The sequence below is a fragment of the Micromys minutus genome, assembly GCF_963924665.1.
Source record: "Micromys minutus genome assembly, chromosome: 1".
Classification (NCBI taxonomy): domain Eukaryota; kingdom Metazoa; phylum Chordata; class Mammalia; order Rodentia; family Muridae; genus Micromys; species Micromys minutus.
The window spans coordinates 202,747,061-202,763,674 of record NC_137969.1 but is presented as its reverse complement, the minus strand read 5'-3'; the positions used below and the strand labels follow the sequence as shown (position 1 = coordinate 202,763,674).

The 16,614-nt window shown below is 43.0% G+C and overlaps 1 protein-coding gene across 1 annotated transcript in view; it reads right to left on the bottom strand.

Annotated features, from left to right (window-relative positions):
• The window catches only part of TTC6 (tetratricopeptide repeat domain 6), a gene marked incomplete at both ends in the record, with an annotated part of 174,830 nt that extends 159,802 nt beyond the window's left edge, over positions 1-15,028 (bottom strand). The window contains one exon of the mRNA XM_080912417.1: positions 14,147-15,028. Within this exon, the coding sequence (XP_080768543.1) occupies positions 14,147-15,028 (882 nt within the window). The remainder of the gene's footprint in view (positions 1-14,146) is intronic.
• Between the last annotated feature and the right edge of the window lie 1,586 nt (positions 15,029-16,614).

Genomic DNA, 16,614 nt, shown 5'->3' with positions numbered 1-16,614 from the left:
ACCCATGCCCCTTCCAACAAATGCTTAATTAGTTTTGGATCTTTGTTTAAACTGACAGCTGTGGTTCAAAAATCCCCCAAGGTCAGCATTGGAGTTTGCATCTTAAAATAATCAAATGGCCTTAAAGGTTTTCTGTGGTTCTGAGATTGTTATTTTTCATTTTGATTTGCAAAGGAACTAGTCTATAGCTCTATGCCCTAAAAAATGCCTTATTCAAATACAAGAATATTTCCACAGCGTCTGAACCAATAAGAGCAGAGAATGGAAAAGGTAGTTACTCCTTATCCATGCATTGTGCAGATATCTTCCGATCTCAGGGCCTGGCAGAGAGTTTGGGAAGCAGGACCTAAGCAAAGAGGCCTGAAGCTATGTCAGCCAAGACCTGAGGTTGGAGGGGAGCTTGCACTTTCCCATAGGAAAGCTTCCAAGGTCCTGCCCCTGAGGCTATTTACCCTTGCTTTACAAATAATATTGCCGGGTTTATTTATCCAGCTTCTAAGCCTGAGGCAGAACAGAAATAAGATATTAGAAAAGAAGCTGTGGGAGAGGAGCTTCTTGCAGCACACTGGAAACCCACGGCAAAACACGCAACTGCAGCACAGTGGGAAGAAGGCAACAGACATTATTTTAAAGGGGGGGGAGGACAAAAGAATCCAAAGCACAGTTGAGTGAATGAGCGAGGCACACAAGATACTCTCCAACAAGGCCTTGAAGTAGCACTTGAAGTAACGCAGTAGAACAGCATAAAGAAGGAATAGCCAAAAAGTGGTGTCCTCTGTTCTCAGGGAACTCCTGCTGGGATACATTCACTGAGGCAAAGGAAAGGAGAGGGGGACTGGATGCACCCGTTCAGCTGAGCACGCAGAAGAGGCGCGTTCATAGATTGCCGCCTAGCCCAGGTGTCATCAGGAGGCTTCATCCAGCAGCCAATGAAATCAGATGCAGAGACGCACAGCCAACATTTGTCGGAGCTTGAGAAATTCTGAGAAAAAGGGGGAGGAAGAATTACAGGAACCAGAAGGGCCACGGACAGCCCAGGAACACCCACAGAACCAACTAACCTGGACACATAGGGCCCACGGAGACTGAACCAACGATCAGGGAGCCTGCATGGGATGGACCTAGGTCCTCTGCACATGTTATAGTTGTGTAGCTTGGTCTTCTTGTGGGACTCTTAACTGGGAGCAGGGTCTGTCTCTCGTTCTTTTGCCAACTTTTGGAATCCTTTCCCTCATCCTGGGTTCCCTTGTCCAGCCTCAGTACATGGGGAAGTGCCTGCTCTTACTGCAACTTGATACACCAGGGCTGGTTGGTACCCTTGGGAGGCCTGCCCTTTTCTGAAGAGGAATGGAGGAGGAGTGGATGGGGTGGCGGGAAGGGGGAGGTAGGAGGCAAGGACTGGGGAAGAGGAGCGGGTGGTGGGGAACTCCAATCAGGATGTAAAATAATAGCATCCAGTTCCTGGTGTGTCGATCATCTCTTTATTGTCTTCCTGGAAATGGTTTCCATGAACAAGCCGTGTTTGGTACACGTCCACACAGGAGGAGAAACCTTGAGAATACAACAGGAGCTAGATAATCTTCTGTGGGGATGGGGGATGGGAATACGAACTAGAGTCTCAAAATGTGTTTTTCTATCTTTAAACACGTCTTAAGCTATTCTTTACCATCTGCGCATCAGTAATGTTTCCTCCACAGGCAAACATATTAAAGGAATGTAGCTAAAACAAAGAAAGAAAGAAAGCCAGTGCCAGTTATAATATCTCAGTGGTGAGGGGAATCCACGAGCCAGCAGGAGGAATAAAATTTCTGCGCTGAGCCGTTGACCTTACATTGTAGAAGGGCTGTAAGCTCCTGCTCAGTACTTAGACACAGTACCAGAGCAGTGTTGGGTATCTGGGTGCTGGATGCTGCTTCACTGCTAACTGTTATGTGATCTTGGCAAATTTGTTGCTTCTCTGAAGTTCTGTTTTTGTTTCTTGTCTCTGGGGACACTGAGAGACAGTAGTGAAGTGATGGTTTCCCTACAACCCTCCACTGCAACTCTGCCTTTGCCTGGATTGTTCACTGTGGGCACCTGGCCACATGGTACAACCTCAGGAGCTACAATGGAATCTGAGCGATAGAAAAGACGTTCTTCCTGCCTTTCCGGTTTCGAGGGAACCTGACAGAGCAGAGGAAAAGGAGAAAAATCACTACTGATTTCAGATGGGAAACAATGAGCATGGGTCATCTTCTGCACTTTCTTGCCTCTCTAAACTTAATTCCTTGGCCAAAGTAAACTGGCAGGGAAGTATTAGACGCACAGATTCTGTTAGGATGAGGGTTTCCCACCCAACGTTCAGGGGTAAGTCCAAAGGAAACAACATGTGGAACGGGGAGGAGGGACATTTTCTGAGAACAGAAGTCAGAAATGACCCAGGATCACTCTCCAAGGAGAATCTAAAAGCAGCAAGATTCTAGGGAAGAAACGGGAGTGTGTGTGACATGCCAAGGCACCGAGGAAACATGTAATTCTCATAGCACTTACTGAGAATGACAAGTTTTTTATGTGTGCCCCACAGGCCATTACAGATTGGGATGTTTTGGACAAAGACGATGCCTCAGCAGAAGTGCTCAGTAAGGCCTATGCCACAGGGAAAATGTTTCCCAGTATCTAGTCAACAGACCCTTTAGGGACTATACGTAACATGAACTCAGACTGTTTTATAAAGTACTTGGCCTAATAATAACCACAATAGTAATAAGCCAAAAAAGAAACAAAAACCAGAGTCTTCCATCATATCCTGCATAGCTTTCATATGTCCTGGAAGGCATGCCTGTAAAATATAACAGTTTATGAATATGAGGCCAGAATCTAATGCCATTTTATATATGTAAGCAGAAATGGCTTCCTATTTAACAACGCTGTATTATTATCCAGGAATGGGTGTTGGTTAGCCTCTCTGTTAACAGCACTTTTATCACAAAGCTCATCTGTCTCTCTCTGTAATTACACAAATACACACACGGAATAAAGAAGTCTGTTCTGTAAACGCAGCACCAAGCATCCTGGGATTAGCAGCCAAATGAAACAGATGCATAGATTTTTGTTAGTAAGGAAGAGGTATTATAATATGATTGTTAGTTGATATGATTTTCAATAAAATGTTAGTGTTTTTTTTTCAGCAACTACACACTAAAGCTGTGCAGTTAATTTTGAATGGCCTGCTCTTCTCTCTAAAACTGTCCGTGAAGGTCTATTTCTCCATGTCTCTTGCACTGCCCTTTTTCCAATCCTTTCTGTGTTCTGATTGTCTATTAATAAGCTATTTTTCTTACCAAAATTGGATTGTGCCCTGATGTGTTAAGATTTTCATGTAAGAGACTTGTTTGTTTGTATTTGAACACACTTTGTCACCCTGCATGTCACCATGTCACAATACAGCTTTGACGTTCCATTTAAGCAGAGTGTCACTTGTTCTATTCAAAAGTCCTTAGGTGGGTTTAGCGTGCACAGCCATTTCTCTTGCTGTACACACATTAGTCCGACGTTGGCTGGCATCTAGCTGTGTGTCCTGGTGCTGACTGCATTGCTGCATTGTCTGCGTCGTTCTTTCGTTCTCTGGTCCTTCTTGCACACTAGCGTTCCTTACACTCAAAATGTATTTATTATCAATGGGGAAAAGCTTGTGACAACTGCCTTGTGGAATTTTATTACTAATTATTCTTGTTTTCCCTGGGTGTTACAAATAAGTCATCATAATACAAAGAAGACGTCATTATACAGAAAGGAAAAAGAACTATGAACTTTATGTCATGGCAGTAAATGGGATAAAATACATCAAATAAGAAGAAAAGGCTAGATTGGCTACCTCTACGATGTCATCTACCCATCCGAAGTCTTCCACTCCCCGAATATCATGAGGACAGTTCTGACTTGGGATTCTGCAGTTGCCCCTCCTCCTTTCTGGAACAATCCTCTTCCATTCATAGACCACATGCCTTGTCGCCATATTTCCTTCAGATGCATTCTCAAGTGACTTGGTCTCTTAAGACCCTTTTCTGACCATTTTATGTAAGCAATTCTCCTCCCCCATTCTCTGCCTCTCATATCCTAAAACTATTTTTTCCTTAACAGACTCACCACAACACAATGCCTAACCAATGTGTCTATTTCCTCTACTCCTTCTAGACTTTAGGCCTAAAAGAGCAGGAAATTCATTTGTTCGTTTCTGTTTCCCAGTCTGGCATGACAGGGACATAACATGAATGGATTAAAGAAAAAAGAAAAGGCCTGTGATCAAAAGTGTGCTATCAGGAGTCTGGGCTGATGAATTAGAGTCCTGACCCTCGATCCCAAATGAGGCTCTTCACACATGCCATCGAGAATCTGGGATATTGAATTCACATCCAAGGTCTTCTCTGAAATCCGTTTCTACTACTGAAAAGTACTGGAAGGCCTTTAAACTTTCAAGTGAGCAAAAACTCAAAGGCACAATAATATAGGAGGGTGGTGGAGAGACAAACACACTGGTGCTGCCTGTTAGGGGAGTGCAGCTCATTCAACCTTACGGACTCACGGCCTTGAAGGACAACGCAGGTTTTTGCTCTGTGTTTCCTTGATGCTGATGGTTTTGGACCTGGAGAGATGTATTCATTATCAATATCCCAGATACCTGAAAGCATGGCCACAGGAAGAACGGGGGAGGAGGGACAGGAATCCAGTTCAAGTGCGCTCAGCAGTTTAGCACACTTGTTCCTCCGGTGAGCCAGTTCGGCTCCAAGCATCCACATTGTGTGGCTCATAAACACTTGCAACTCCATCTTCAGGGGAGCTAATGCTCTTTTCTGGCTTTTATGAGCACCCAGGCACCCGAGGTAGAGTGCACAAGTGTGCACATGCAGATACAGCACACATAATTTTGTTAATGATAATTTTGTCCACGCAGGATTATATAGCAGTACTAGCTCCATTGTACAGATGAGAAAACCGAGGCACCCACAAGTTAATAAACTGTCACAATGGCTTGTCTCTCCTTTTCCAGGATAATAAAATATAAACATCACACAGGTCTCCCACACAATGATCTTATTTTTCATCTTTTGGGAGCTAAATGTGCTTGCACACTGAAATTAAGGTCAATACAATATAAGCCAAAATTGTAAGCAACTCTGGGCATGTGTTTTTCTTATGCAGTGGCTTCCTGCTAGCAAGAATGCAGATGTGATAGATATCTTGGTGTCCATACTGGCCCTTAAGATGACCGTGGGAATGAGGCTCACAGAGGGTGGGGCTATGAGCTGACAGGAATCTAGATATCGGCCCTGCCAGACGCCATATCTCTCCTGCCTTTACAAGACTCATTTTTTTTTTTTTTTGAACGAGGAAGAAATAAACTTTGATATAGTCTAAGCCACTGTTACTTTGGGTTCCTGGGTTATCTGGATCTGGAAGCTAACCACAGTGAGTTGTGTAAGGCCTACTGCTAACGTCTCGTTTCTTCTTAACACGGGGCTTGGCTAAACTGATTTGACTTTATTCGAGGGCCAGTTTCTATGAATTATGCATTCCATTTAGCATTTTCAGAAGTTCCCCCTTATAACTGTGTATGTACTGTCTCTTCTCTTAACCCCGAAGAGCAACAAGACAGTCATACATAAAAAATCCATTATTAGAATAATATTCAATAATCACTGCCCAGAATAACTAACTGCCAAAGACCATGCACTGAGGTGGGCCTCAATAATGTAATAAACATATGAAAAGTCTCTTGGCTGACTCAGGCTTTCAATTCTGCATAACCCTATTTCTAAGGATTAAGAGATGAAGAGCTTACGATTTGAAATGTTCTTGAGGGGAAATCTAGCTGAAATAATAAAATCTGGGCTCCATTATGATCTGCTCCTGTGTGCCTAATAAATTTGTAGTGAGCCAAGCAGAGAGAGGGCAAGAATTTCATTGATTATATTATCTGTAACGGCAAAAGAAGATCGACTACCTCTTTAAAAAGTGGGTGAGTGGAGACTGAACTCAGCAGTTAAGAGCACTGACTGCTCTTCCAGAGGTCCTGAGTTCAATTCCCAGCAACCACATGGTGGCTCATAACCATCTGTAATAGGATCTGATGCCCTCTTCTGGTGTGTCTGAAGACAGCTACAGTATACTTATATATAAGGAAGAAAGAAAGAAAGAAAGAAAGAAAGAAAGAAAGAAAGAAAGAAAGAAAGAAAGAAAGAAAGAAAGAAAGAAATAGGTGGGTGAGTGACAGATTTAGATTATTAACAAGGCAGAGTAAGCCCAATTAGTAATGTGTTGATATATGTGGGGGAGATTTCCCACAATAAGCTATAGCCCCACCTAAACAATATCAAATACACTGGTTTCCCCTCCTGGCATGGGGAAATTCTTGGTAAGGATTAATTACACATCCCATCTTGCTGAGAATTTCCAACAAGACCCTGACTCACCATACATAATAAGAAAGACTCTATGTATATCAATCAAAAGAGCTTGTTTTCACCTAAAAATAACTGATGGGGGACTCATAACTCTTAGCCAAGAAGGGAAAATACAGTATTTGCTTTGAGAACAGATGAAGGTTTTTCAGTAAATATGACTACTAAGGTGAAATTAGCAGATCTGTTATTCAGCCTCATTCAACATAAAAGGCTTAATCTTTTATGCAAAATGAAACCAGCGTAGTTAGCGGGATCAGGACTGTTTGAATGAACGTTACAGGCTGGCGATCACAGGAAAACTTCCAGTATGACAAGTGTCGCTCTTCCTAGCTGCATCCTTTCCATGGATGACAACACATGTCATAGCTTAGGTCTACAGACTACACCCCATCTCATACCCATGTCCACTAGCAGGAGGAAGCTACAAGAACAATCCTAGTCCTGCTGACTTTCTCCAGGTCCAGCTGGTTTAAGACCAGGACTGGTCATGATGAGGCTACATGGCCAACTTACCATGGGAAGGTCCACACAGAGGCCTAAAAGCAGAGGGTTAAGGTGAGAAATCATCTCAATATTTGATGTCTGGGTCTTAAGGTACTGAAGGGGAAAAGAAAAGGAAGATGGAAGGGAAACAAAGAATGGAAAGGCCAATCAATGTGGCATAAAACAAGTCACAGGGCTGGAGAGATGGCTCAGTGGTTAAGAGTACCAACTACTCTTCCAGAGGTCCTGAGTACAATTCCCAGAAACCACATGGCGGCTCTCAACCATCTGCAATGGGATCTGATGTCCTCTTCTGGTGTGTCTGAAGACAGCTACAGTGTACTCATATACATTAAATAAATTAATTTTTTTAAAAAGTTACAGCTATTTCGCATTGCCTGTCAAAGTATTCAGTAGTCCAATCCCAAATAAATCGGCCACTGGGCCTAGCAATAGTCACTTTCCTCACTAAAGTCTCTGTCTTCCTATCTGTAGTATAGTGTGTGTGTGTGTGTGTGTGTGTGTGTGTGTCTATGTCTGTGTGTGTGTATCTGTGTGTGTATCTGTGTGTGTCTCTGTGTGTGTCTGTGTTTTTGTCTGTGTGCCTGTCTGTGTCTGTGTGTGTCTATGTGTGTCTGTGTGTGTGTGTGTGTGTGTGTGTGTGTGTGTGTGTTTGTGTGTGTGATGAGCTTCCAGAACAACACATTATTTAGGGCAAAACAGGGTCAAAAAACACTCTGAGTAATTAAATCACCAGAACTCTAAAAGTTCTTTCCTGTGTAATAGCAGTACAATGTAAAACGCATCCAAGGCAGTGCACTCAGTGAGGAGCTGTTTCCTTTTGATGGTATTTAGCCTTTCATTCTACCATGATCATAAGAAACACACAAAGGAAACATGTATGACTAATTCCATCAAGCCGTTCCTCTCCACTTTGGTGAGAACAGATTCAACATTCAACACAGTTTGAAATGAAGAAAGAACCTTAGAATGTCAGCCCTCAGATGAAATATGTATCCAAAACAATTATAAAATGCAGTGTGTGGTCATTAGACTGTTTTCATTTGGGATAACAGACGCTTAACCACGACTGTAATTGGCTAGTTTTCAAGATTTTGATTTTACTGTCAAAACTGTTTATCTACCCATCCTTAAAACCCACATGTTTACTTATTCTGCTTCAAAACAAACATTGTAAAAACTACAGCTGCCTAGCTTCAGGCTCTTTAAACTACAGGATGGCTGATTCAAGGGCAACCAAAGACTGTACCGTTCAGTAATAAGAAAGTTCCTCGTGTGTAATGAGTTGATGTGTAACTTATCTGGGCTACTTAGTTGATTCAAACTGCTGTCAAGGCAGTCAGGTTGTTCTTAGCCTGGTATCAACCTTATATGTTACACCAATGTTTTCACTTGGATACACTTTCTTTTTTCCTCTGGTTTCACTCAGAGTAAATAAAATTCATCACTTAAGGGTATCAACAAGATCGCCTTGTTAAAGGCTTGAGAGCAGGTGTTGGGAGAGAAGGTTGACTTGAGGGATGAATTAGCCAATGGGAAGGATGTAAAAACAAGTGTTATGCAAACCCAGTACAGGCTAATTTAAATACATAGATTTAAAAGACAGTAAGTAAACTTTCCATTTTCGTTTTCCAGCTGGGGAACATGTGAATAGACATCAGCTCCTCTCCCCGTCCATAGCAGCCTTCTCAGGGAGGCTATCTCTGACCCTTCGTGGAGAGGATTTTGAAGCTCGTGTTGAAATGTCACCTGCTCCTCCAACCATTTGGGGTAAAATACAAACCGAGATTCTTCTGAACTATCCCCCGCCTTTACTGATGTTTACCACAGTTGTAACCTTAAATAACAGACCATTCACTTTTGTAGTACACATTGCAAAACAATTAGAAGCTGGTCCCATCTGTCTAGCACCTCATCTGCTCCCGTGGCAGAAGACTAAAACCACCAACTCTTATATAGTTGGCTTTAAAACAAGCCGCAACCTGGCTTTACAAAACTTCAGTTTTATCGAGTTTGTTGCTCTTATTGTTGTTTTTGCAAAACACTATATAATTAAAATCAGAATGTATTTAATCATTAACACTAAGCTTCAAAAAGAAACCTGCTATCACTCACTGATCTGTATCCCCTCTAAGCAACACAGGTTCTATTGCAATTCCTCCTAATTTTCCACCGTAGCTAGATGGTAAGATTTTTATTGGTGGCACACTATGTTTTGATTGAAGGACATAGAGAAATCAAACTGGAACTGATGTGAAAACTTCCTCCCTGCAGGATAGCTTTCTGGGTGACAAAAGAAACTGCACAGCTGCAGAACAGGTAAGCCCATCAATTCACCTACACGGTGGTGGAACCAGTGCTGTAACATCAACCTACCACGGGTGCAGGACTGTCCCTGGGGTAACCAGTTGTTTTCTGACCAGATTCAAAGCCTGCTCCATGGGAGGTGATTCATGCCTGGCACTGTAAACTTGGTCCAAAGCCTCTATCTGGGGAGGACAGATGCCCTAGTGGGGCAACCTATCCCTGCTTTGCTAGAGGCACGTGCCTCCTGATTGTTATGTTTGATTTAAAGACAAAAGCCTCATAGTCGTTGTAATAAGTGCAGAAAGGTTTGAAACGTGGTGGCGCGCCTTCCTGATAAACGTTCTAGAGAACGTAGGACTATAGGGAGAGTACATCAACATAATAAAAACATGGAAGGACACACAGCCAATGTCATCTCCTTGAAGTGCTAGCTGAAGCAACAAGAAAAGAGAAGGAAATGAAAGGGAAACAAATAGGGAAGATGTCACACTGTCCCTATTAACAGATGACATGTATCTACACATTAGAGATCCCAAAAAACATTACCAGACAACTTCTAGAAATGATAAAACAAATTCATTAGTGTGCGAGGATACCATTCACAATAACCTCAAATTTAAAAAAAAAAATAATCTAGTTACATACCAAACCTAACCAAAGACATAGAGCACCTCTTCAACAGAAACTTAAAACTTCTGAAGAAGGAGATGAAGACACAACAAAATGGAAAGGCATCCTATGCTTATTTGGTGGAATTGACAGTGTTAAAATGACCATTTTACCAAAAGCTATTTACAAATTCAATGCAATTCCAATAAAAATCTTCATCTCATTCTTCACACCAAAAAACACCAAGAACAAATAACTTCATAAAGAAATAACACACGAGCACAAATAACTTCGGCTGCTTCTTACTTGACAAAGGCACACAAAACACACTGAGAAAAAAAGAAAGCGACTCTAAGCAGTAATGCTGGGGAAAACAATGTCCACATGCAGAAGAATGAGATTAGACCCACAGCTATCACTGCACCCTAAACTGACTGGCCCGAAATGGATCCAAACAATAAAACAAAACACATAAAACACTGAAACTGCTAGAAGAAGAGCCAAAGGAAGGTGCCCCACCTGACACGCTCAGGTCCAGGAAAGAACATCCTGAACAAAGCTCCCGTAGTCAGAGAACTAAGGCCACCCGCTGATAGGTGGGACTCGTGAACGGAAGGAACTTCTGCGCAGCTGAAGAAACAAGTGACCGGGTGAAGACGAAGCCCGCAGAGAATATTTATAGACATCTGACACAGGGTCGGTATCCAGAATATACTAAAAACTCAAGAAAAGCAAAGAATTTAAAAAGCAAGAGTGAGATAGTAAGAGAGAGAGATTTGAAAAATGGGTCTGGGGCTTGAACAGAAAATTCTTAAGAGAAAAAAAAATTGGCATGAAATAAAATAAAAAAAAAAAAAAGATTGTCATTGTCTGTAGCAATTAGGGAAGTGCAAAGGAAGACCTCTGTGTCAGAAGGACAATGGAGACAACCTGGATGAATGCCCTACAGCCGATAAGTGAGTAATGAAAATGTGGAATATTATTTAGCTCTGAAGAAAAACAAAATCATGAACTTTGCAGTTAATGAATAAAACTAGGAAAGATTATCTTGAGTGATCTAGACTCAGCAAAGGTCACGGGCTCTCTCTGATTGGAATATCCTAGCTCCAGATCCCCAGGTGTTGAGTACAGAGCCTGTAGTAACTACAGAAACTAGGAAGGTAAAACACGACCACTGGCTGTTCTTAGTCACTGCTCCATCTCTGTGAACGGACACCATGACCAAGGCAACGCTTATAAACTAAAGCATTTAGTTGGGGCTGGCTTACAGGCCAGAGGTTCAGTCCATTATCATGATGGCAGGGAGCATGGGGCGGGAGAAGTAGCTGATGAGCTTTACATCTGGTTCCATGGGCAGCAGGAAAGAGACTTCAAAGCCCACTCCCAGTGACACACTTCCTCCAACAAGGCCACACCATCAAGTCCTCCTCAAGTAGTGCGCTCCCTGATGACTAAGAATACGAATATATGAACCTATGGGGACCATTCTTACTCAACCATCACACCAATAGGCGGGAGGGTGGGCGCAGACAACAGAGAGGAGAATAGCAGGGTACCGGCAATCAGAGCAGGGAAACAAAGAGAAGGGTCTCCGGAGGGAAGCAGAAAAAGGTTCTGGGTAGATAAAGTAACAATACAGATGTCTGAAAATAGCAAGAAGTCATTCTATTAACTATTTGCCCTTTAAAATCCTATCATGCACATAACGTTGTGTATAAATATACATATATACATATACACTTTTAATAAACTTCTCTCACGTTGCTCCCCCACACAAGGCCTCCTAAGGAAAACCTGATATCAGAAATGAGAAGCCCTCTTTTAAGAGGTGGAAGTTAAGTTCCTGAAGACACCATGCCTGTTGGTTAACTGACCTGCACATCCCACCACCCCCAGCCCCCAGAACTACCTTTCAAGGTACCAGAAGGCACAGCCACGGGCTTTCAAAGGAGAAAGGCAGCCTTCAATCCTGTCCAGCTATGATGTGTATGAATCACATCAGAGACCAGCACTGATGACCCTTGGCAGTAATCAGGCGCTTTTTCTCCTCGCTACTGTACAAATCTAATGCTATAAATTTCCCTCTCTGCTTTACTTCATTCTGTGACCCGCACATGCTTGACATTTTGTCTTTGACAAAATTCAGTTCAGTGTATTGTTTTTCTCTCTGTGACATGTTCTCTTTGACCTAGAACTTACTCCAAATTACACTGTCTAGTTTCCTACTGTTCGATGATGCTCTTATCTGAGGCTTTCTAGTTGGATTCTTGTGTGGTTACAGAAAACACTGAAATTATTTTAATTGTTCCACTTTTGCTGGGATTATTTTATGGTTTATTTTATTGTACGGTTCACTTTGTTGTATGATCCTTTGGAAGGGACAAATCGAGTATTTGGCTGTTGTAGGGGGGAGTCTCTGACTAGTTTTCTTAATCTGTTCTTAAAAGAGGAACGTTAAGCATCTTCAATTATAATTTCAGACTTTCCTACTTGGTTTTTCTTCTTATATTTTATAGCTCTCTTACTTAATACATATACATATAAGATCCTTTGTCTTCTTGGCAGATTGATTTCTTTTTGGAAGCCTATACTAGTTATTTGAGAAGTTTCAACATTTACCTTCTCTGATAGTAATGCAGACACCCCTCTTTCTCTTGGTAAGTGGATGATATATTTCCACCTTCATTTTTAACTACATAAATGATCAGTCCAGAGATCATTTCTTATTGGCAATATATAGTTGGGTCACATCAATTTAATCTCTGTCTTTCAACTCATGTATTTAGACCACATACATTTAGTGAAACATTATAATTTAAGTCTCCTGTTTTAATGCTTTATTTTCCTTTATATTTGTGTGTATATACATAAGTGTGTATAGCTGTGTCCGAGTATTTTTCTTGTTGCTATGACAAAAATAACCTGATAAAAACTACTTAAGAGCAGAAAGGTTTATCTTGGCCCACAGTTTAAAGGGTTTGAAGGTCCATTCCATCACAGCAACAAAAAAGGCAAGAGCTTGAGGAAGCTGCTCACATTGTGTCCACAGTTAGGAAGTGCAGAAGCTAGGCGTGTTCATTCATCTTTCTCCTTTTTACGCAGTCTAGGACCCAAGCCCAGGGAATGGTGCCGCTACTTTAGAATGGCTCCTCCCTCCTTCCTCTGGAATGTAGGACTCAAGTTCCCTTATTAATATTTTTGAGAGTCACCACCAAAGCGAAGTGTATATCACACAAAAAAAAATCTTATATATGACTCTATCGCTTGTTTTCTATGAGGGACATATATTTAATAAATGGTGTTTTGGACATAATGCAGACCCAACTTCTGGGGTAAGATCACTGGGGTTAAGATCCCAACTCTACCATACACTAGTCTGGGGTAAGATCACTGGGGTTAAGATCCCGACTCTAGCATACACTAGTCTGGGGTAAGATCACTGGGGTTAAGATCCCAACTCTACCATACATTAGTCTGGCTGTGCAAATTCACAAACCTCACTAAACCATAAGACTTCCCAGGGAGCAACATTTCACATGGAAAATCTCACTTCTTTCCCTACTTATATAAAGCAAGTGTTCTACTGGCATCCACCTACCTGACGTGATTCTGAACATCAACCTTGGGTGTCCAGATATGCGTGCATGCACCCACACAAATATGCATACACATGAGAAATAAAAAAAATATTTATATAACATGTGTCATAGTGCTTAGCATACAATATGCACTTACGAGTGCCTAAACTTAGAAATGACCAAGAGAATGTTTTAAGAGAATAGCACCCACTTAAAAAAACTATATTATGGAGTTCGTGTAAGTTAAATGTAATAGCAATGATGGCTTTCTTGGCCTATAAATTCATTATTCTGTAAATCATGACTAACTAAGCTAAACTCAAAAACAAAAAAAGCAGTAAAATGTTTCCACATCTTGCCAGTTCTGGTCTGAGTAATGCGGTCATTGAACAGGAATGTAGTATGTAGTAATGTAGCATGCCAGTGGTCAGCAAATGTTCTTTGAATCCATTTTTTTTATGCTAAACTCAATGTACAATCAATCCACAAGGAAAAAAAATCCAACTATTCAAAATTCAAATGAGATGCAAAGAACTTCCATAACACCTTGGGACTTGTCTCATCATATAGACTGAAATATGCACAATGAAATGTTATGTTTGCATACATGCATGCATACATACACTCACTAACTGTATACATATATGTGTGTTACAGGTGTGAATAATCCAGTTCGTACACCCAGAAGCACTCGTCTAGTTCACCTACTTCCATGGCGATGTCGTAGTTCTGGCCCAGGATGCTCTGAATGAGCTCCTTGATGGTCTGGTCTGAGGCCTGCTGGGCTTCGGACTGCAGGGAGGCGATGATTTCCTCTATGTTCATAGGGGCGTAGCGTGCCCCCTGCTGAGGCCAGGTCCCCTGGCTCGTGGAGCTGCCCTCGCGCCGGGATCTGGAGAAGGGCTTGTGGTGCCAACGCATGACCTCTCGCTGGAAGTGGGTGCGGATCCGCAGCCGGCGGAACCGCAGGCTTTCCTCGACTTCGCTGGTCAGGCTGGACAGAGAGCTGGCGTGTCTGTGCCGGGTGTGGGCCAAGTCGAGCAAGGGCGGTCCGTGCGCGGGGCTCTTGGACACGCACTTGGTCACCAGCACCTCCCGGGCCTCGCGGCGCAGCCTCTTCCGACGCGAGAGCGGCCGCAGCAGGATCACCGGTCGGGCGGTGCCAACCTGCCGGGCGATGGCTGGAGCCTCCTTGAAGGGCGGGTGCCGCCGGAACGCCGAGCTCCGCAGGTAGAAGTCCCGCGGGCGGAACGGCTGGGGCTTGCCGGGGCTGCCTTGCGCGCTGTGCGGCGCCCCCTGCAGGTCGGCCGCGGCGGGGCGTTCCCTGCTCGGTGCCCCAGATGCCGGCTTGGCCGCCCAGGACACGTGTCCCTTCTTTGCCCGACTGCTGCGCGCTGTGCCCGGGCGTTCTTCCTCCTCCTCCTGGTCCAGCAGATCATTCTCCGAACCTGCCCTCAAAGTCGGCCTGGCAGCCAGCTTCTGCCTGAATTGCTCACAATCCTTGGTCCTCTGGCGAATCTTCTCAAGCTCTTTGAACATGTACGATTCGTCTCTGGCTGTCAGTCCAAAGTGCTTTGGGATGGTAGACATCTTGATGAACTGGACCTGTAAAATACGCCCCCCCCCGCAAAAGAATAAATATATATGTATTTTACAACATATATTTAACAAAACTTAGTTTAATAAAAATTCTAGTACTGCAAAATGTCTCGGGATAGAACGTACTGTGTTCAAGTAAATTTACATCTATGGCCTTACTTATGAACCATGAAAACCCTCTATAAGCCAGTAGGTTGCCACCGATCTATATATCAACACCCCTTTGGGGACCAAAAAAAAAAAAACCTTTCACGGGGTCGTCTGAAACCATAAGAAAATACAGGTACTTACATTACTATTTATAACAATAGCAAAATTACAACTATAAAGTAGCAAGGAGAAACTTTTATGGATGGGGTCACCACTACATGAGGAACTGTATTAAAAGGTGGCAGCATTAGGAAGATTGAGACTTAAACTAGCAATTAGTTTTTCAGTGATAATTCCTATGCCCCTGAGAACCTATTTCAACATTGCTTTAGACTGCAGTGTTGTGCCCTGCTTCCAACCAAGCAAGACCCCCCCCCCCCACAGGTGTAGGCACAGAAAACCTGAGGTAGTGGGGATAATAGAGAACGGGGATCTCCAGTACCTCTGTGCCCCTCGGATTGGACTGGGCCAGCAAACATGTTTTCCAATAATATGGAAATTTCTCAAAGATATAAATTAAAACAGACAAGTTTAAAATGGGACCTTTACACATGCAAATTTCTCTTGGGAGAAAAGGTGAGGGCTCTGGCAACCTAAGGATCAAATCTCTGCCCTTGACCTACAGCTGCTGTTACCCCCTTGCTTCTCCACATGGTCCCAGGTGTCCCCCCTCCCCATCCAGCCCCTCCCTCTGCTTGCTACTCCAAGGGTCACCTGAACTGTGGTGTAGTGCAGGAAGGAGGAACAAGAGAGGAGGACAGCCTCTAGACAGGGACTCATGGCTTGCTCACAATGCCTTGAGTGGTAGATAATTGTTCGGACTTAAGCTGTGGGATACTGGAAACCACTTGAAATTTTTAAGAAAAAAGAAAGTGGCTTGAAGAAATTAGTGCCTGAGGATGAGGATGGTGTCCTACCAAGGGAAAGGAGGACCGAGCAGCAGCGTGGCTTTAGCCTGGGGTATATAATTGCTAATCAAGCAGAGAGAAAACAGACAGAAGGATGGCACCTTGTCAACAGTTCAGAGTAAATGGGACCTGGGTGTGGTGGGTATGTCTGTAATCTCAGCCCTCCGGGAGGTAGAGGCAGGAGGATCGGGACAGTTCTGCAACAAAGCTGACCTACATACTGAGTCAAGGCTGCACAGCAATATCCTGCCTAGAAAATAAAAGACAAAATATAAAAATATAAGATTTAAATATCAGAAAAAGTCAATGAGAGCAACCAAAAGTTCATTCAAAACACCAGTACTTTCATAGTTTAGGAAGGTGGCTCCCTGGGAGGTGACCTGTCAAACAGGAGCATGAGCCTGGGTTTGACCCTAGTGACAAGCAAAGGCAAGCCTCACATCACCTCACTGCAGTCTGGCTGTACTCCGATGCATGATAACGAGTTAGTCACCCAAATGTACATTTCCGAATGGCTAA